Here is a 21,271-nt window from a genome sequence, read left to right as displayed (position 1 = left end):
ATTTGTTACCACTTTATTACTATATAAAGAAGTTATTGCATTTGGATGACTGTCAATGCTCTATATGTAGTCAGCATTGTTAATATTAGATGATGTAATATGCATAAACATTCAAGGAAAATAGACATTTCTATTGTACGAACTTTCAACTTTATATGATAAACAGAAATGACATTTACTCTTACTCGTAGCCAAAAATAACTATCTGAAAGCCGTGCCTCTATATTCTGATAGGCTGCTGCTGCTGCAATATTTTATTAAAAAGGTAAAACATTTAACTTTTCCCATCACAAAAAGGTTCCTGTTTGAACCTTTACATAGGCAGCCCAGTATCAGCATATAAACGTCAATCTGTGACATTTTTGCGAATATATATGCATCATGTCACAGGGGTTCCTCGAGGAACCTTTGTGACCGGAAAAGGTTCCCCCCTGAGTGGCAATTTACCAATTCGCAAAAGGTTCTTCCAGGCTCCTTCACTTCTAAGAGTGTTGGCTTTAGCTCAGCGGGATTGAAAAGTCTTGTTGGGCCCAGGAGACCCGGGGTCTAAACTCAGCCGGCCACATGCAGTTCTTGCCGCTTTTCCAACATTTTCACTCCAGACTTCACAAACACTGCAGCCATTGCCAACCAATTGAAGATAATAATTGCAGAACTTCCTGATACAGTATGTGTGTTGTATAATTCGTTTGAGTTTAATTAGCTACAGTCTCTCAGAGGGACTGGCTACTGAAAAAGCAACTTGTTTGGCTAATGTTACACCCGCTCCACTTCTTTCAGCTAATGTAGYCTGACATATTACATCCTTTCCAATGGATTTTTTTTCATTCACTTTTGCCATTTTGTATTTGTAACACTCCTGTCCCATTTTAAAGTTTCTTGTTGCAGCAAACTGAAATTATAGTTATTACTGAACTCCCTGTCTGCTCTCGCCTGTCATTGTATCATTGTAATTGCTTCTGTTGAAGTGTTTTCTCGCAGGTATTTCTTCAGCATTTCTTTCTTGTCCCCAAAATGCTTAGCCTGGTCCCAGATCTATTTATGCCATCTTGCCAACTCCCCCTTGTCATTGTAATTGCCAAACACCAGGCTACTTAATGCTTCCCTTACCTCAAATACCCTTTATAGACTGGCGTGTTGTCATATCACAAAGCTATCGGACTCTGAATGGTGGCAGAGTGTTCCTGTAAAGATATTGGCAAAGTCAGGTATTGTGTGAGTTCATAGACAGCCGTTCAGCCACGTCACATAGTTGATTCTGAAAGGGGGAGGTGGCACAGTGCTYTAGGCAAAGTCAGGTCTGGCTGTAGGGCATGCGGATAATGGCTCCGAAAAGCTAGTGGCCATCTTGTCCCCACCCTCACCCTCACCCTGGCCCTGGCATGGAGACAAGAGTGTGGCARCGATGAGCAGACCATCTGTTGTCAGTCACTCATCACTTTTCCTTTTAACTTCCTCTATCCACCCGCACCGGAATTCACAGGAATACCTTTTTTTCCCCTCCCCTTTTGAAACTTAAGTTAGAGTTATGTAAGAGGACTGCCAAAACCAGGTGCTTTATCACTGTGAGCCCAGACACCGCAGTCTCTATGGAAACCGTGTCTTCTGAGAAAACGATGCACGGGTGGCCCGGAAYGAAGGAAGAATACAGCCCAGTTATCCCCAAAGACACACTGCACCACCACTATCCGTTTAAAAACAGCCGTTCATCTTTAGGTTTCTTTCAACAGAACCCTCCCGTACTATCCCCGTACTATCCTGTACCATCCAGTACCATCCTGTATCCTCCTGTATCCTCTTGAGTCCTCCTCTGATAACACTGGGGTTTTATCCAAAAGGGCAGCTATTCCCTATGTAGTGCACTACTTTTAACCAGGGCCATATGTGCCCTGGTTTATAAAAAAAATAAACTATTCAGACCCCTTGACTTTTTCCACATTTTGTTACATTACAGCCTCATTCTAAAATTGATTAAATCGTTTTTTRCCTCYTGAATCTACACACAATACCCCATAATGACAAAGCAAAAAACGTTTTTTTWATACATTTTTTCAAATGTATTACAAATAAAAAACGGAAATATCACATTCACATAAGTATTCAGACCCTTTAATTCAGTACTTTGAAGTACCTTTGGCAGCGATAACAGCATCAAGTCTTCTTGGGTATGACGCTACAAGCTTGGCAGACCTGTATTTGAGGAGTTTCATCCCTTTTCTGCAGATCCTCTAAAGCTCTGTTTGGTTGGATGGGGAGCGTTGCTGCACAGCTATTTTGAGGTCTCTCCAGAGATGTTAAATCAGGTTGAAGTCCAGGCTCTTGCTGGGCCACTCAAGGACATTCAGAGACTTGTCCTGAAGCCACTCCTGCGTTGTCTTGGCTGTGTGCTTAGGGTCGTTGTCCGGTTGGAAGGTGAACCTTCTCCCCAGTCTGAAGTCCCGAGCACTCTGGAGCAGGTATTCATCAAGGATCTCTCTGTACTTTGCTCTGTTCATTTTTGCTTCGATCCTGACCCTTCTGCCAGTCCCTGCCGCTGAAAAACATCCCCACAGCATGATGCTGCCAACACCATGCTTCATCGTAGGGATGGTGCCAGGTCTTCTCCAGACGTGACACTTGACATTCAGGCTAGAGAGTTCAGTCTTGGTTTCATCTGACCAGAAAATCTTGTTTCTCATAGTCTGAGAGTCTTTAGGTGCCTTTTGGCAAACTCCAAGTGGGCTGTCATGTGCCTTTTACTGAGGAGTGGCTTCCGACTGGTCAATCTACCATAAAGGCCTGATTGGTGGAATGCTGCAGAGATGCTTGTCCTTCTGGAAGTGTTTCCCATCTCAACAGAGGAACTCTAGAGCTATGTCAGAGAGACCATCGGGTTCTTGGTCACCTCCCTGACCAAGGCCCTTCTCCCCTGATTGCTCAATTTGGCTGGGCGGCCAGCTCTAGGAAGAGTCTAGGTGGTTCCAAACTTCTTCCATTTAAGAATGATGGAGGCTACTATGTTCTTGGGGACATTCAATGCTGCAGACATTTTATGGTACCCTTCCCCAGATCTGTGCCTCGACACACTCCGGTCTCGGAGCTCTACGGACGATTCCTTCGACCTCATGGCTTGGTTTTTGCTCTGACATGCACTGTCAACTGTGGGACCTTATATAGACAGTGCCTTTCCTAATCATGTCCAATCAATTTAATTTACCACAGGTGGACTTCAATCAAGTTGTAGAAACATCTCAAGGATGATCAATGGACAGGATGCACCTGTCCTGAAACAGGACGCACCTGAGCTCAATTATCGAGTCTCATAGCAAAGGGTCTGAATACTTATGTAAATTAGGTATTTCTGTTTTTATTTTTTATACAATTGCAAACATTTCTAAAAAACAGTTTTCACTTTGTCATTATGGGGTATTGTGTGTAGATTGCTGAGGATTTAATTTAATTTAATACATTTTAGAATAAGGCTGTAATGTAACAAACATTTGGAAAAAGTCAAGGGGTCTGAATACTTTCCGAAGGCAATGTACATGTATGTGATGGCCAGAAACATGACTGCCATTTGAAGTCTCTGGTGTTAAGTGACTCCACAGGGAGTTGACTCCTACTGGGCAACACAATCTGGCCGACTTAGCAGTAGCCTACACAATAAGTATTATACACACGCTGCTCTGTACTGTTTCATTGGTGGGAATTACAATTGATTTGCAGTACACATAAATGTAGCTATATTAGCTGTAACATAAGAGGTGGATGCTATATGAGGCACACCTGTATGATGTAGGTCTATAGATGGACAGTGAAAATACAGTTGTTCTGCCATTTGATGATAAGGAGTCAATACAACAGCATAAGTTCCATTTGTATGTACAGTATACTTTCTGCCTCCCCCTGGGTCATATTCATTAGTGCAAAATGTAGCAAAGCGTTTTGAAACGGAAAATGAAAATGAGTGTTTCTTATTGGACAAGATCAAGATAGTCCCTCCATGTTTCAGTCCATTTGCTTCCTTTTGGGGTCTAGTGAATATGACCCTGGTGTGTGGAGTGATAGGAGTGATTACATGTGGCTGAGTGCTCCAGAAGAGGAAATGGAAGCATGCACAGCTGAACTCTGGGGGATGTATTCTTGAACCGATACCCATTCCGGAGGTTACTGCTTATTGACATGTATTATATATGAATATAGTGTTTGTATTAGTGTATTGATAGAGAGCAATCCTGGGATTTAATAGTACTGCATTTGAAATCTCTTCAAATACTTTGAGCATTTGCCTTGGCATGCCAGATGGGTATGATACTTGGTTCTATGCATAGAGTATATGTGATATTGTGGTTGCTATACTAGATGTACTAAATACTATGCACAGTGAGGTAGGTGTTCTCTGCTTCCTGATGGGGTCAGCACTAATAGGACTGGGATGAGTGCCTGGGCCGGGGGAAGCCAGGGTGATGCTGCGATTCCCAGTGGGTTCACTTAGAATTGGAATCCCTCCCTGCAAAAGAAGCCCACAGAGCCACAGGCTGGTGTGACTCACTCACCCAGCTCTCAATGTGAACAGGAGGAGAGGAGCTGCTTCTTATGACACTACACCTACCAAACCCTGTAGAAGGAGTGTGGGATGTGTGTGTGTGGGTGGAGAGAGTGTGAGAGAGAGAGTGAGAGAGAGAGAGAGAGAGAGAAAGCAAGAGAGAGAGAGTATGCTGTGTGTATGTTTTTGACAGATAAAATATGCAGCATATTTCTTGTCATTATTATGACAAATTCCTCTTTCCCCAGATCTGTCGATGTCGAGGTCCTTCACCCACACAGGCATGCAGTGAGCCCCCCATGTGTGTTACAGAGTGAGGGTGCACTGTGATCGTCGCAGCGTGCCCCTGGTAAGGACCCCGTGGCAAGCGTCCGGCCGGCCCAGGCCACACCTCCCACACCCAGAACATGTACGGCAGCGCCAGAGCGGTCGGCCACATCGAGAGCAGCCCTGCACGGTCCCCGCGCCTGCCTAGGTCCCCCAGGCTGGGCCACCGGAGGGCCAACAGTGGGGGCGGGGGCGGTGGAGGGGGCAAGACGCTCTCCATGGAGAACATCCAGTCACTGAACGCTGCCTACGCCACGTCCGGGCCCATGTACCTAAGCGACCACGAGGGAGTGGGCTCAACCGCCACCTACCCTAAGGGCACCATGACGCTGGGGCGCGCCTCCAACCGGGCRATGTACGGGGGCCGCGTCACGGCCATGGGCAGCAMCCCCAACATCGCCTCGGTGGGGCTGGGCCACCACGCTGACCTGCTGTCCTACAGCGACCTGGGCTCCCTGTCCATGCTGCAGCACCACCACCACCACCCTCAGGGGGTGTCGTCGGCCCTGTTGCGGCAAGCTGTGAGAGGCAGTGGGGGGGAGCTCCTGGAGATGCAGGCCACACTCCGGGACATGCAGCGGGAGAACGACCTGCTGAGGAGAGAGCTGGACCTGAAGGACAGCAAGCTGGGCTCGTCCACCAACAGCATCAAGAGCTTCTGGAGCCCCGAGCTGAAGAAGGAGAGGATGATACGCAAGGAGGAGGCGGCGCGCACCTCKGTCCTCAAGGAGCAAATGAGGGTGACTCACGAGGAGAACCAGGTTAGAACACAACATGTTTGCTCCCCTCGTCTCCCCTATGCTGCTACTTGATAGTGTACACTTCGTAGTGCACACTTGATAGTGTGTACTTGGAAAAAGGAACATCTTTTGGTATTTGTTTCATTAGTCCATTGTTGATTGTCCATTGTTGTCAGCAATCAACTTTCAAAATACAGAAATACAGCCGGTATGATGCTTTTTGCATCATATGATAGAAAACGCAGCATCATACTGGCTGTATTTCTGTATTTTGAACGTTATATACACTACATGACCAAAAGTATGTGGACACCTGCTCTTCAAACATCTCATTCCATAATCATGGGCTTTAATGTGGAGTTGGTCCCCCCTTTTCTGCTGTAACAGCCTCCACTCTTCTGGGAAGGCTTTCCACTAGATGTTAGAATATTGCTGCGGGGACTTCCACTCAGCCACAAGAGCACTAGTGAGCCTYACACACAGTCAGCGTTCCAATTCATCCCAAAGGCGTGGAGGCCAGTCAAGTTCTTCCACACTGATCTCGACAAACCATTTCTGTGTGGACCTCGCTTTGTGCACGGGGGCATTGTCATCATGAAACAGGAAAGGGCTTTCCTCAAACTGTTGCCACAAAATTGGAAGCACATGATCATCTAGAATGTCATTGTATGCATTGTATCACTGGAACTAAGGGGCCTAGCCCAAACCATGAAAACAGCCCCAGACCATTATTCCTCCTCCACCAAACTTTACAGGTGGCACTATGCATTGGGGCAGGTAGTGTTCTCCTGGCATTTGCCAAACCCAGATTAATCCGTCGGACTGCCAGATGGTGAAGCGGGATTCATCAGAGTCCAATGGCGGTGAGCTTTACACCACTCCAGCCGACCCTTGGTATTCCGTATGATGATCTTAGGCTTMTGTGCGGCTACTCGGCCATGGAAACCCATTTCACGAAGCTCCCGACGAACAGTTCTTGTGCTGACYTTCCAAAGGCAGACGATTTTTACGCGCTTCACCATTTGGCGCCGTTCTGTGAGCTTGTGTGGCCTACCACTTAGCGGCTGAGCCGTTGTTGCTCRTAGATGTTTCCACAACAACAGCGCTTACAGTTGACCGGGGTAGCTCTAGCAGGGCAGAAATTTGACGAACTGACTTGTTGGAAAGGTGGCATCCTATAACGGAAAGTCACTCTTCAGTAAGGCCATTCTACTGTCAATGTTTGTCTATGTAGATTGCATGGCTGTGTGCTCGATTTTATACACCTGTCAGCAATGGGTGTGGCTGAAAATAGCCAAATCCACTAATTTGAAGCCGTGTCCACATACTTTTGTATATGTAGTGTATCTTGAAAAATTGATTATTGACACACAAAACATTTTGGMACAATATCATCAATGGTCTATTGAAACAAATACCAAAAGATTTTGGGTGGAGTTTTCCTGTCCGCTTCTAGTCAATCTCCCTTTTACAACTCACACAGACATATGTCTCCTCTCTCTCTATCTCTCTCCCTTCCGGTCACAATCTCTCACTGTTCTCCCTCCTGTKTCGTCACTCTAACTATTCTATTTTCCTCCCAAGGTACTGTCTCCACTCCCTGACGTCGAAGAACTATCCCACTGTCATYTTTGTTTAATACATTTGGAAACCTTTTTGGAAAGAGGCGTTGGTGGTCATAAATGTTTCGTCATCCACTCGTACTCTACCTCCGTTTCTAATAGTCCCCAGAATGAATAGGAGAGGGGGAGGGATGGAGGAATGAGGGARGGAGGAAGAGAGGGAGGTTGAAAAGAGTACCGTAAGAAGCGTACATGAAATATTCATGTGATTTTTCAAATGATCTAGATTCTACTGGGTCTTACTGTGGTAAAAAAAAAAAATCGTTATTCAGTACAACTTCGCAACTCTCCCGTCTTAACGCAGCACACCGCACACTGTATGAGCTGTWTTAACACAACAAATCCCGCCCTCTGTAAAAGCGTAATGCTTACCCTGGTTTATCACTTAGGTGGCTTGTTTAGATTGTGTCCACGAGTGATATGTGAATATTACAACAACAATATTACAACAAGTGATTTGACAACAAGTGGCTACAGAAAGGCCAGAGGTGATTTCAGGGCTATGGCCACCTCAGTGGTGGTTGGTGGGCGAAGATATAGGAAGACATGCTGATTGTAATGGAATGAATGGAACAGTATCGAACACATGGTTTCTTTTCCYTACATTCCATTCCAGCCATTACAATGAGCCTGTCTGTCCCCCTGTATCTTTGCCCACAAGCCATCACTGGGCCACAGGTCGATCCTGTTCGGGCTATGTCCACAGTCACACGCAATTTCATTTTGTTTCTGTGCCTTTCCCCTGCGTCTCTGTTTGTTAGTTGTAAGGGGGTGGAGTGAGCGGCCTAGTTAAATCACTCACACGTCTCCAGTCTCCAGTCTGCAGGAGGTTCAGGGCCTGGAGAGGAATGTCAAGGACAAAGCACTGTCTGAGAGTCTCTCTCTCTCTGTCTCTCCCCATCTGCCCTTCTCCCTCTCAATCTATTTATCTTACTCTCACTCGCTCTGTCTTTCATTTTCTCTTCCTGTCTACCCCTATCTATCTCCCTCCCATTCTCTTCTGTCTCCATGTCCGTCGCTCTCTCCCTCTCTCTCTCTCTCTCTTGCCCCCCCCCTCTCTCTCTCGGTCTCCCTCTCTTTCTCTCTCTCTCTCTCCCTCTCTTTCTCTCTCTCTCTCTCTACCACTCTATATCGCCCCTTCCCCTCTCCCTCTTCCTTTTCTCTGTGTCCTGCAGGGCACCATATGGGATTTCTCTGACATACATTATCAAATGAAGGTTGATTAGATGGAAATAGATAGATCTGTATACCTAATTAGGCAGGCAAAGCTAGATGGTAATTACATAATATCTACCATACCGGATAGGATGTCTTGTCTTGATACAGTGCTTTGAGGATGGACGTGGTGACCTTGTCAGTATGGCATTAAAATGAATGTGGACAAGGGAGGCACACTTGTATGCTGTATAGATTTAACACATACATACGGCACAGTATAAGATGAATAGGGTCCATTATGGTAGAAGTTAGGCTTACATACAATGTGTGATGTATAGTTAAACATTAGTAACATCCACAATGTGTGACGTGTAGTGTGTGTGTGTGTGTGTGTGATGTGTAGTGTGTGTGTGTGATGTATAGTGTGTGTGTGATTGTATAGTGTGTGTGATGTGTAGTGTGTGTGTGTGTGTGTGTGTGTGTGTGTGTGTGTGTGTGTGTGTGTGTGTGTGTGTGTGTGTGTGTGGTGTGTGTGTGTGTGTGTGTGTGTGTGTGTGTGGTGTGTGATGTATATTGTGTGTGTGTGTGTGTGATGTATATGTGTGTGTTTGTGTGTGTGTGATGTATATGTGTGTGTGTGTGTGTGATGTATAGTGTGTGTGTGTGTGTGTGTGTGTGTGTGTGTGTGGTGTGTGTGTGTGTGTGTGTGTGTGTGTGTGTGTGTTGTGTGTGTGTGTGGTAGTGTGTGTGTATATTGTGTGTGTGTGTGTGATTATGTGTGTGTGGTGATGTATAGTGTGTGTGTGTGTGTGTGATGTATAGCGTGTGTGTGTGATGTATGGCGTGTGCGTGTGTGATGTATAGTGTGTTTGTGTGTGTGATGTATAGTGTGTGGGTGTGATGTATAGCGTGTGTGTGTGATGTATAGTGTGTTTGTGATGTATAGCGTGTGTGTGTGATGTATAGTGTGTTTGTGTGTGTGATGTATAGTTGAACATGAGTCCCACCTATAGTATCTGACATACAGTGATGTGTAGGACCCCAGTGAAGTCTGCAGGAGGCTGCTGAAGGGAGAACGGCAATAATATTGTCCGGTATGGAGCAAYTAGAATGGCTTCAAACACTTGGAAACCATTACAGCCATTTCTATGAGTCCGTTCTCCCCAATTAAGAAGCCACCAACCTCCACGGCAGAATTTGACGTTCATCCAGGTTCCCAGAACGTCGGGAGWTGACGTGAATAATGGCCACTTGGAGCAAAAAAGACTCAAAACTAGTGCCTGGCAGCCAGAGCTCGGGCTTAGACCAATCCGCCATCCCRGTCCATAACATTCTAGCAAGCCGCGAGCATACATTGCTAGGCACTCGTTATTATAATRTTTTTATCTAAACCTTAGCCTTTAACTTAACCAGTCAAGTTCTTTCTGTTTTATACAATGGGTGGGTCTAKTCCTGGATGCTGAMMGGTTAAAACCACGTTCCAGCCGGTGTCTATTCCACAAGTTATGATGTTGAAATGCCTATTCACTATTTCATCTGACTGAGCAATCCACTGTCCCATCAGCCCAGCCAGGCAATTTATAYACTTGATCTCCACTTTAAAAAGCATCTAGACATTATCTCCCATTTCTTTTAGTCTGGCGTTTGGTTTTCAACATCGGAGATTTGTATTAACCTCTCTGTCTGTCTCTCCGACATTTGTAACATTGTTTCAATGTTGAAATTCGATCTCCAGCTGTCCCATAGTAATGAATGTGTCGGGAGTTGGGATGAGACAGACAGGCAGGCAGCATGAATCAGCATAATTTTATTGGATATATACAAAGAAATGTCAATAGAAAACCCCAAAATGCAGCTAGTTTTCTGTCATTCCAGCTTCAATTTGAAGTGATTGTGTTAGCTGTGTAGTTGGCTAGCTCCTCTGAACAGTGTCCTGGCGAGAGAGCAAATGTTCTATGCCAGTCGAAATCGCGAATCATTAGCTCATTGTTTGTGGATGTTTACAAAAAAATCACTTTGAAACATCTGAAACAAATGCAAAGGCAGCAACTTTTCTGTTATTCTGGCTGCACTGTTTGACGTGWCGCTGTTAGCCGAAGATGGCTAGCTAGCAAGCAAGGGATAAGAACGTTGCCAGCCATCATYGTAACGGAACATTTAGAACAAACGTCTGTGTCACGTCCATTGATTTAGAACAAAAAGACTTAACGACTGGGTCATGGTTCTGGCAACTGAACCGATAGAATGAACGACCAGCCGGCTTGGGTAGCAACCCTAGATTTCTGTCGGGACTATATCTTATGGAAGGATGAGGTAGTATAAATAAATTAATCAAAATAAGATGTTTAATGAAAATATGTAAATCATTACTTGAATATGTTGGTAACCCATTGTATAAAAGTGATAATGCCCATGAAGCCAGTGTTTGGAGGGTATATTTGCCATACCAGAACAACGCCCGTGCCAATATATCCTCCAAACACCAGCTTCTCGGGCATTATCACATACTAGTGAGGCCCACCTGGTCTTGTCTGTGGTCAGTCAGTCAGTTAAACGGCACCTTATTCCCTATGAAGTGCYCTACTTTAAAAATGGCCCKTAGGCCTCTGGTCAAAAGTWGTGCACTATGTAGGGAATAGTTTSCCATTTGGGACGTAGCCCTGGGTGACCACATTTAAAATACCCAAATGTGGGGAGAATTGATGATTTTACGGGACAGCTTACATACATCTCTTGTGAAGCACCCCCTCCACCACACAAATATCTCCTCTCTTTACCGAACAAGCTAATTGAAGTGCTCCGATAGGCTATTCTTTTGCCTTACGACAAATTTGTGATGCAGAAATGAGAGACCAATGTGTTTTCTGATAATCTGGGAATCTTTGGCCAAGGAAACATTTCTGGTTGGTCTCAGGGAAGGTAGAACAGTTAGGAAGGGAGACTTTGAAAACTGGATTGAATGAAGTAGCAGCAAACATGTCGAATGAGCAATGAGCATGGACAGCCACACAAGTTTGACGYAATCACCTTATATCTTTCAGTCTAATACGGCTATTTACTTACTTTTGTATATCTCTTCGTCAGAAGCACGCTTTTTGTGAGTAGTTAACTGTCCTCTCCAAGTTTAGCTGAAATTTAGCCCGAAAGGATTTTACAAATGTGATTGGTTGCGATATGACATTYGCCTACGTCTCGTCTTGCCCTGCACAGAATATCAGATCTCAACAATGATTGGAGAAGTGCTTAACCTCCCCAGTACCACATTCTTATGATATATATCTTGTCAAAAGTGCGAGATGACTGAAAAACAAACAGGTTGGAATCTCTAACTGAAATACGGGACATATCAACCTTTTTTGTAAATGAATGGTGTTTGAATTTGTTGATAAAATGCAGGACATGATTGTTTGGTTGCGGGACAAAGGGACAAAGGGCCCGCACAATCCAGGACATGTGGTCACCCTAGACGCAGTGTGTGTCATAGTGAGCTCCTCTGACGCTCTCTCCTAGCGGCCAACAGGTCCCTCCCTCATCATTACTTACAGACAGGATACAGCCACACAGTCTCAAGGTTACAGCAGGACGCTGTCTGCCTGTCTGGCTGGGGCTCCAACCTGTGTGTTTGTGTGTGTGTGTGTGAATGCGCGTGCTTGTGCGTGCCTTGTGCCCAAATGAGTTTGCGTTTCTGTACCCATTTAGTTTAACCTCTAGTGTTGTGTGATTGTCTTGTGTGTGTGTGCGTGTGTGTGTGTGTGTGTGTGTGTGTGTGTGTGTGTGTAGGTTGAGATTGAAACTGAAGGAAGTCTCTTTGTGCTGTTCAGTGGAGCCAGGAGAGTCTGCAGTGCCCTGGCTCAGTGGCTCCACGGTTCTCTGGAGCTGTGCCACGCTGCCACGCTGCCTGGGGGAGAGATACCCAACATCCTGGCCTGATGGTATCACCACCCTCCATCCTCAGTCTGGGATCACTAGAGGGGAACTGGAGGGGAGAGTGGGTAGGGGGTAGTTGAAGATCTTTTCATTTGACCCACCCAAGTATAAGAGGACCATGCRTGRGTCCCAAATGGCACCCTATTGCCTACCTAGTGCACTACTTTTGACCCCAGGGCCCTATGGTGAGAGGGGAACGTCCCGCTGCACCTTCCATAGAGAATGTGAAGAGAATGGAACATCAGGTTTGGTCTGTGTGACTGAGTAACATGAGAGAAGAAATACAGTGTGGGGGGACAGGAGTCCATTTTGATTCTCTGCCTTGCCCTCACGACAGTCAGGTCTTGCTCTGATTGCTGTGAATGATATCTCCCTCCCTAGAGGCAGAATAAGCCTACATGAATAAATGTGTGTTTGSCTAATACAAAGCAGCTGTGTCTTGCCACTCTAGCTCTTACTGTAATTGCTCACTTGTYTCTCGATTCACAGGGGTGTCGTCGGGGAGTCATTTGGGCATAGCTAGMGCGTTGTGAGGCAAACACCCACCCAGACACACGTGCACGCGTATGTGCATAGGAGGAATGCACATGCACAGGAACATGCCCACACACACGCACAGAGTACGTTTACATGCAAACTAATAATTGGATATTAAAATTAGATTATGGCAGTAGGCAGATTATGTAATAGACACGTAAACACCATACTCTGCTTATCGTAATCAGTGTAAGGTCATGATTGTAAGTAAGCACGTGTCGATTTAAACACCTGGTTTTCTGAGCAATCTTTTGAATTATTAGGACATGTYCACGCCCTCATCCGCAATCCGGCGGTGCATTTGATCTGCTCGTGTGCCAGCGCTAGCCGAGCGACTTCTCTCTTTAGCGCGCGTGAAGTGTGTTCGGAACAACTGAATGTATGCGTCTTAGAAGTCGTTTTCACAGACTAATTGTATATGTCCTGACCCCAAAACAATATGTTCGCTGTGGTAGAACGTTTAATTTCAATGCAGTTTTTCTGCCATAAGGTAGCCGGATTTCAGATGTGTCCATGTAAACAGCATTATTAGGGAAATTGTTCTTGCAAATTATGTGCATGTTTTCATCAAACTATTATATTKATCTGACTGTCCACAATAGTTGTGTTATTGTGTGCATGTAACTGCGCTCACACACGCACCAATCCGATGGTTCTATCACCCCAAATAATGATAGGCTTGTTGAGCCTCTGACTGAAGAGAAAATTACCTTATTAATTATGAAGTATTCATTTCTGACCCGTCTGTGTCTAGCTCAGTCTGTCTACTCTGGCAGCAGCCCACTGCAATCGCCCCAGGTGCCTACAGCCACTATTAGCCGAAGCAAATATCCGTCTGTCACGGCCGTTGTAAGGAGGAGACCAAGGCGCAGCGTGGTAAGCGTACATTCTTCTTTATTATAAGAACGAACACTGAACAAAATAACAAAACGAACCGTGAAGCTAATATGAGTAGTGCAGACAGGCAACTAAACATAGAACAAGAACCCACAAACACCAKAGGGAAAATGGCTACCTAAATATGATCCCCAATCAGAGACAACGATAAACAGCTGCCTCTGATTGGGAACCATATCAGGCCACCATAGACATACAAATCACCTAGACCTACAAAAACCCTAGACAGTACAAAAACTAACGTACCCACCCTAGTCACACCCTGACCTYACCGAAATATAAAGAAAACAGAGATATCTCAGGTCAGGGCGTGACACCGACATTATTTATATACTGAGAATATAGCAAGAGTGTGTTCTCTCTTGCGTGACAGTTTTAGGGGAGAAAAGCCACTCAAACGACTCACAATTAGCCTACATCTGTTTCTTTGAACTGCTAGTTTTCTACTAACGGTATCTTATCATTAAAACATGCAGTTGGATGATGGTCTGAGCTGACCTGAAGGCACTGCTATTGTAGCTGCCTTGGTCACGGCATTTTGAACACTAACCACTGTGATCGTTGTTTAGCATCGGCTTGGTTGACTGTCATCCAGTTGAGTTGAGCACGCTGTCAAACACTGCCATCCCAACTCATAACGGTGTGTGCGTGTTTTTGCGTGCGCGTGTGATTGTGTGTGTATGAGATGTGATAGCTGGGCTGGAGGCTGCTCTCGGTCTTAGCGTGTGATATCCGACTGAGTCAGGAGCAGTCAAGAATCATCCCCACAATCCCCGAAAATGGAGGCACATCCCCATATCACTGCTGTGTTTATGCTCAGACACGCCACAGAGACGCAGTTTCCACAGATGTGAGTTTGTTGGTTCCTGCTAAACAGCCATATACACAGACATGAACAGCCACATGCTTTCAAAACCGTCCACTAGGGGCAACAATGAGTGCTATTACCATCAAGTAGGCTTGGGTTTTGCTAGGGCGTTATGGACGGGGGTGGTGGATGGTRGTAATCCCATGACTGGATCAAAAGGTTGTGTGTTCGATCACAGTTGTGTACATTATTTGGGTTTTAACCCTATCCAAAACCTTAATCCTTACCTTAACCATTTGGAATGAGTGCCAAAACCTCACCCCTAACTTAGAAATGTGATGTTTGGAGAAATGGAATGATATAGAGCAGCAGGAGCAACAAAAACACAATTTGGAGCAACTTTAAAATGTTATGTTTGGGGAACGTGGATGAACGTCTAATTCTGCAGTGAAACTGTGAGAGCTTGTTGGTTTTCTCACTCCTGTTGGGAGTTCTGCATTCTAATGGCCAGCCAGCCCCCTAGCTCAGCCTCAGAGCTCCTTAGATCCAAACAGCCTGCATCCTCCTCCCAGGCTGTGAGAATGTGTATCTGTATGTGTGTGTGTGTGTGTGTGTGTGTTTGTGTGTATGTGGGAGCAGGTTGGTGACAAATGTGTTGCTGTGCCCACTGTTTGCTTGGGAAATATTACGTGGCCAATTTCTCTCTGAGCTTTAGAGGAGAGGCCTTATTAGAGTAACATGTTGGCCCCATATCACAGACAGGGTTTTAGTCTAGATCAGAGGAGTGGAAGATGGATGGAGGAGTGGAAGATGGATGGAGGAGTGGAGGGGAAGGGATGAGTGGAGAGGAGGGGATCAGTGGAGAGGAGGGGATCAGTGGAGAGGAGGGGAGGGGAAAAAGTTGACAGTTCACTAAGGATGATATATGAGAAGAGTGGAAATAGGGAGAGAGGGAGAGAGAGAGAGAGGGAGAGCGGAATGAGAGATATACGAGATAAATAGGGTAGATATATAGACTGGATATAACAGCAGATTAGTCCAAGCAGGCCAGATCAGCTTGTGTTAGGTGTACAGCATCTCCTTGTCCATCTATCCAGTCAGTATAGCTGAGACATGAGACAATTGGACTGAACAGTACATTCCTAGAGCCAGTAATCCCGGTCTGGGATTATCAGTCCTGGAGCGGCGCTCGGCGTTCCCAGAGCTCCCTGGGTTAACGAGGTGGAGTGGAGCTGTCAGTGTGTTCCCGGATGGTAACGTTCCCCGGTGTCCGGTCCGACGCTCCTCGGCTCCTAGGAATGATCAGCCAGCCGTCGCCACAAGCAACGCGTGTCATGGCTTTTAGGCTACTTCAGCCATTTGTGTGTATATAAATTTGTCATCTCACTGATTTAAGTATCTAGTTTTAGTCAGTTTCTTTGAACTGAGCCAAGGCAGGGAAATGACTTTGTATTTTTGATTCCTTCCGCTGGTGAGGATTATACTGCTGAGTAGAAGTCAAGTGGTAAGCATGAAACATAAGCTATGTGGAAGAGATGACTGTGTCTTTCACCTGATCCTCAAAGGCCTCTGCTTCATCACACAACACACACACACACACACACACACACACACACACACACACACACACACACACACACACACACACACACACACACACACACACACACAACACACACACACACACACACACACACACACACACCTTCCTCACATCAATGACGTAAATGAGGTGGAGCCGAGCGCTCGCTATAGGTGTCGAGGGATGTGTGAGTGAGATGATGATTTTACACTTAGTGCGAGGAGGGGAGATTTGTGTTTGTTGTGTGCATTCGTGTAGTATGACAGTGTGTGTGTGTGTGTATGTGTGTAGGTCGTTTTGTTGCAGTTTATGACAAACGGTTAACCCGGTCTGCCCAGAAATGGAGTATAGATGATGGCCATGTCATGTAGCGTCATTTTTCTGCTACAGTATATCTAGGACAGGAGTCTTCACCCTTTTCTAGCATGAGAGCTAATTTAAAAAAACAATCAACATGTCGCGAGCTACTCATTTTTTCCCTAGCTTTCAAACAGGCACATTCTTCTCTTCTCCTCTCCCCTTCAACTCTTCCCGGGTCCTTAGTGTACAAGAGGAAGTAGTGCACTATGTTTTCTGTCAATATACCTTGTCAAATATCACTTAACAAGCAACAACAAAAATTCTGTTTGATATTTTCCCAAATGTTTTCTCTGTTTTACTCTTCCTGGTTTTTTCGATTGTTTTTGTTTTTCACTCTCAKAATTACAACTGTGAGTGGAAAAACAACGGAATTGGATGTTCTGAGTCCATGTCAATGGTTAAATCACATCAGCAGTTCTGGAAGAAAACTAACACATCATTTTTTTGGGGTGTAATATCCCTTTAGTTGCGAATCTGGCCCTTTAATTGTCTAGTGAGTGAGGCATGTGCCGTCTAATGGTCCAGTCGAGRGATGGTTCTGTACTGCTGCTGCTCATTTCATGGTAACGATGCAAATAACGAATAATAGATACAAATMATATACTTCTGCCAGGTAAGCCTACTTTGCAGTTAACATTTAATTGAGAAGGTTTTGGGGGAAAGTATTACTGTCAACCCACAAGACGGTTATCACATCAACTGGCTACACACACAGTGATAGACAAATGCGTGCACCACACAGAGGGACAGGGGCCATATTGCTGAAAATGAATGGGCAGATATTGTGTTATGTATATCTTRTTAATCCAATAGTGGCTAATCAGGGGTGGGATAATGACAATGTTAGATACTAGTCGGGAGCTTGCGTTGTCGGATACTTGTGAGATTTGTTTATGACAGTTTGCGATGGAACACGTGAAACATTGCATATACCTTCGGAATTGTTTGGCGAGCTACTCATAGGTGGGCTGCGACCTACTGGTATCTCGCCATCGACCTGTTGGAGACCCCTGATCTAGGACATTTAGGCCACTATACCGTCAGTGTGAGTCCAACACTCAGATTCCGAAAGGGATGAACATTTTTGTTTTTTGCACACCTGATTCAAACCAAAGGCTTGGCGATGAGTTGATTAATTGAATCAGGTGTGTTAGTGCTAGGGCAAGAACAAAAATGTGCACCACTTTGGGGCCCCTGGACCAGGATTGAGAAACACTGTCCTGCATTATGGTTMAGGTATATATGGTTAGATTACTTGTTAGAGATTACTGCATGGTCGGAACTAAAAGCACAAGCCTTTCGCTACACTCGCATTAACATCTGCTAACCATGTGTATGTGACAAATACAATTTGATTTGATTTGAGAACAAGTACATACCAGAAAGCATATATTGGAGAGGGAGAGGAAGAGGGAGAGGGAGAGGATGAGGGAGTGGTGAAACGAGAAGGAGGAGAAGGAGAGGCAGAGGGAGAGAGAAACAGAGAGAGAGAAAGAGAGAGAGTAAGAGAGAGAGGGGGAGACTATAGTATTCAAATACTTACAGTACAGTACATCGACAGCTGAAGTCGGAAGTATACATACACTTAGGTTGGAGTCATTAAAACTCGTTTTTCAACCACTCCACAAATTTCTTGTTAACAAACTATAGTTTTGGGAAGTCGGTTAGGACATCTACTTTGTGCATGACACAAGTAATTTTTCCAACAATTGTTTACAGATTATTTCACTTATATCACAATTCCAGTGGGTCAGAAGTTTACATACACTAAATTGACTGTGCCTTTAAACAGCTTGGATAATTCCAGAAAATGATGTCATGGCTTTAGAAGCTTCCGATAGGCTAATTGACATAATTTGAGTCAATTGGAGGTGTACCTGTGGATGTATTTCAAGTCCTACCTCAAACGCAGTGTCTCTTTCCTGACATCTGGGAAAATCAAAAGAAAAATTAGCCAAGACCTCAAAAAAAAATTGGAGACCTCTACAAGTCGGTTCATCTTGGGAGCAATTTCTAAACACCTGAAGTACCACGTTCATCTGTACAAACAATAGTATGCAAGTACAAACACATGGGCACGACAGCTGTCATACCGCTCAGGAAGGAAATGTGTTTGTCTCCTAGAGATAAACGTACTTTTGTCGAAAAGTGCAAATCAATCCCAGAAAAACAGCAAAGGACCTTGTAAGGTGCTGGAGAACGGTTACAAAAGTATCTATATCCACAGTAAAACGAGTCCTATATTCGACATAACCTGAAAGACCACTCAGCAAGGAGAAGCCACTGCTCAAAATCACCATAAAAAACAGACTACGGTTTGCAACTGCACATGGGGACAAAGATGTACTTTTTGGAGAAATGTCCTCTGGTCTGATGAAACAAAAATAGAACTGTTTGGCCATAATGACCATCCTTATGTTTGGAGGAAAAGGGGGATGCTTGCAAGCGAAGACACCATCCCAAACATGAAGCACGGGGTGGCAGCATCATGTTTGGGGGTGCTTTCTGCAGGAGGGACTGCACTTCACAAAATAGATGTATCATGAGGAAGGACAATTAGGTGGATATATTGAAGCAACATCTCAAGACATCAGTCAGGAAGTTAAAGCTTGGTCGCAAATGGGTCTTCCAAATGGCAATGACCCAAGCATAATTCCAAAGTTGTGGCAAAATGGCTTAAGGACAACAAAGTCAAGGTATTGGAGTGGCCATCACAAAGCCCTGACCTCAATCCCATAGTAAATTTGTGGGCAGAACTGAAAAAGCATGTGCAATCAAGGAGGCTACAAACCTGACTCCGTTACACCAGCTCTGTCAGGAGGAATGGGCCAACATTTACCCAACTTATTGTGGGAAGCATGTGGAAGGCTACCAGAAACGTTTGACCCAAGTTAAACAATMTAAAGGCAATGCTACCAAATWCTAATTSAGTGTATGTTAACTTCTGACCCACTGGGAATGTGATGAAAGAAATGAAAGCTGAAATAAATAATTCTCTCTACTATTATTCTGACATTTCACATTCTTAAAATYAAMTGGTGATCCTAACAGACCTAAGACAGGGAAGTTTTCCTACGATTAAATATCAGCAATATCAGCAATYAAAAACTGAGTTTAAATGTATTTGGCCAGGGTGTATGTAAACTTCCGACTTCAACTGTATCTTTCGTACTTCCCTTGCCTTCACTCTTCTGTGCCTCCACTATCTCAGTACCCTTTATGTCATTCAACATTTCTTCTCTCCTCAGCTCTCCCTCACTTCACTATCTCCTCTTCCCCATTCCACTGCCATTCCCTGTTGGCCAACTCAGGCTGAATGATTATTCATGCAATGCTTGCATGGCAGGGTTGATAGTGGGTGTGAAACACACATGCATGCATACGCACACACGCACACACACACACACACTGCTGTGAGCGGTTTATTTGTGTTTCTCTCTGACTCAGCGCTTTAGCTCCAGTCCATGTGTCAGATATGAACAGAGGGAGAACACAGACACACARACACTACCCCCCCACACACTCTCAGGGGGACGCAGCTGCTACCGCCTCTGCTGCCTGGCACAACCATGTCAGTGTGTTTKTGCGTGTCTGCCCCCTTAGCCCATGTGCAAACGCTAACCAATCATCTATACTCCGTTGTCAATTATGCGCAATCATCAGCCGTTTTTAAGTAGAAATGTTCTAGCAAAAACACATTTTATGGGTGGCCCCAGTAGGAATCGAACCCACAACCCTTCTGTTGCAAGCACCATGCTCCACTAACTGAGCCATAGTAAGGTGTTTGTTGTCCCTTGCTCCTTGGGGTATTTATGAGAGGTATGGACAGCCAATCTTATTCCCTGACCCCAGGAGATGGAGTGTGTTGTGTTCATCAGACCTCAGAATCTCCCTCACAGACTTTTCTGCAGTGAAACAGAAGCCTTCTTTGGAGACAGACAACCTCCCCCTTCAGCCTACCCCCAAACCTCCCCGTTCAACCGCCCCCCCCACAGCCTTCTCCTTCCCCCAATATCTGCTGAGTCACGACTGACAGGCCAGGGCCCCTGTGGGTAATCAAAAGAGGACCATTGCGCCCTCCCAGAAGCTTGGCTGGTTCGTAAAACCTGCAAATTCAGACAAATAACGTGGTGTAATGGGTCTGCACTCAAAAGTATGTTGCATAATGCTTATTTCATATTTTTTTTGCCGTGTGTGATTTTCCCTGCATCAGGGATAGCGTACACAGACATTTCGGCTTTGCATCCTGCTTCAGCGTGTAGGTACACATTTTCATTCAAAACAGCATATGTAGGGAACACAGATGAGCAACCGATGAGGCAGCAGGTGCTTCTAATCAGGTTTGCCACTCATCTGCCAATCAGGGATGTGGCTTCTCTGGTCAACCTGTATTGAAGTTGGCCCCGAGATAGAGCCCGGAGTAGAGCGAGGATGTGGACAGGAGAGGAGGATGGGGATAGGAGAGGAGGATGAGGACAGGAGAGGAAGATGGGACAGGAGAGGAAGATGGGGACAGGAGAGGAGGATGGGGACAGGAAGGAAGATGGGGACAGGGAGAGGAGGATGGGAAAGGAGAGGAGGATGGGGATAGGAGAGGAGGATGAGGACAGGAGAGGAAGATGGGACAGGAGAGGAGGATGGGATAGGAAGGAGATGAGGACAGGAGAGGAAGATGGGACAGGAGAGAGATGGACAGGAGAGGAGATGAGACAGGAGAGGAAGATGGGACAGGAGAGGAAGATGGGGACAGGAGAGGAGATGGGGATAGAGAGGAGATATCTCTCTCTT

The 21,271-nt window shown here is 45.3% G+C and overlaps 1 protein-coding gene across 1 annotated transcript in view; it reads left to right on the top strand.

Moving 5' to 3' along the window:
• LOC112070396 (ERC protein 2-like) overlaps positions 1 to 21,271 on the top strand; it is a 69,409-nt gene that overhangs the window by 4,662 nt on the left and 43,476 nt on the right. Inside the window, 1 exon segment of the mRNA XM_070438954.1 lies at positions 4,774 to 5,613. Coding sequence (XP_070295055.1) covers positions 4,933 to 5,613 — 681 coding nt within the window. The 5' untranslated portion in view covers positions 4,774 to 4,932.

Source organism: Salvelinus sp. IW2-2015, unplaced genomic scaffold (genome assembly GCF_002910315.2).
Source record: "Salvelinus sp. IW2-2015 unplaced genomic scaffold, ASM291031v2 Un_scaffold1312, whole genome shotgun sequence".
NCBI lineage: Eukaryota > Metazoa > Chordata > Actinopteri > Salmoniformes > Salmonidae > Salvelinus > Salvelinus sp. IW2-2015.
Note: the sequence above shows the minus strand (reverse complement) of the source record. Positions and strands in the feature narration are given on the sequence as shown.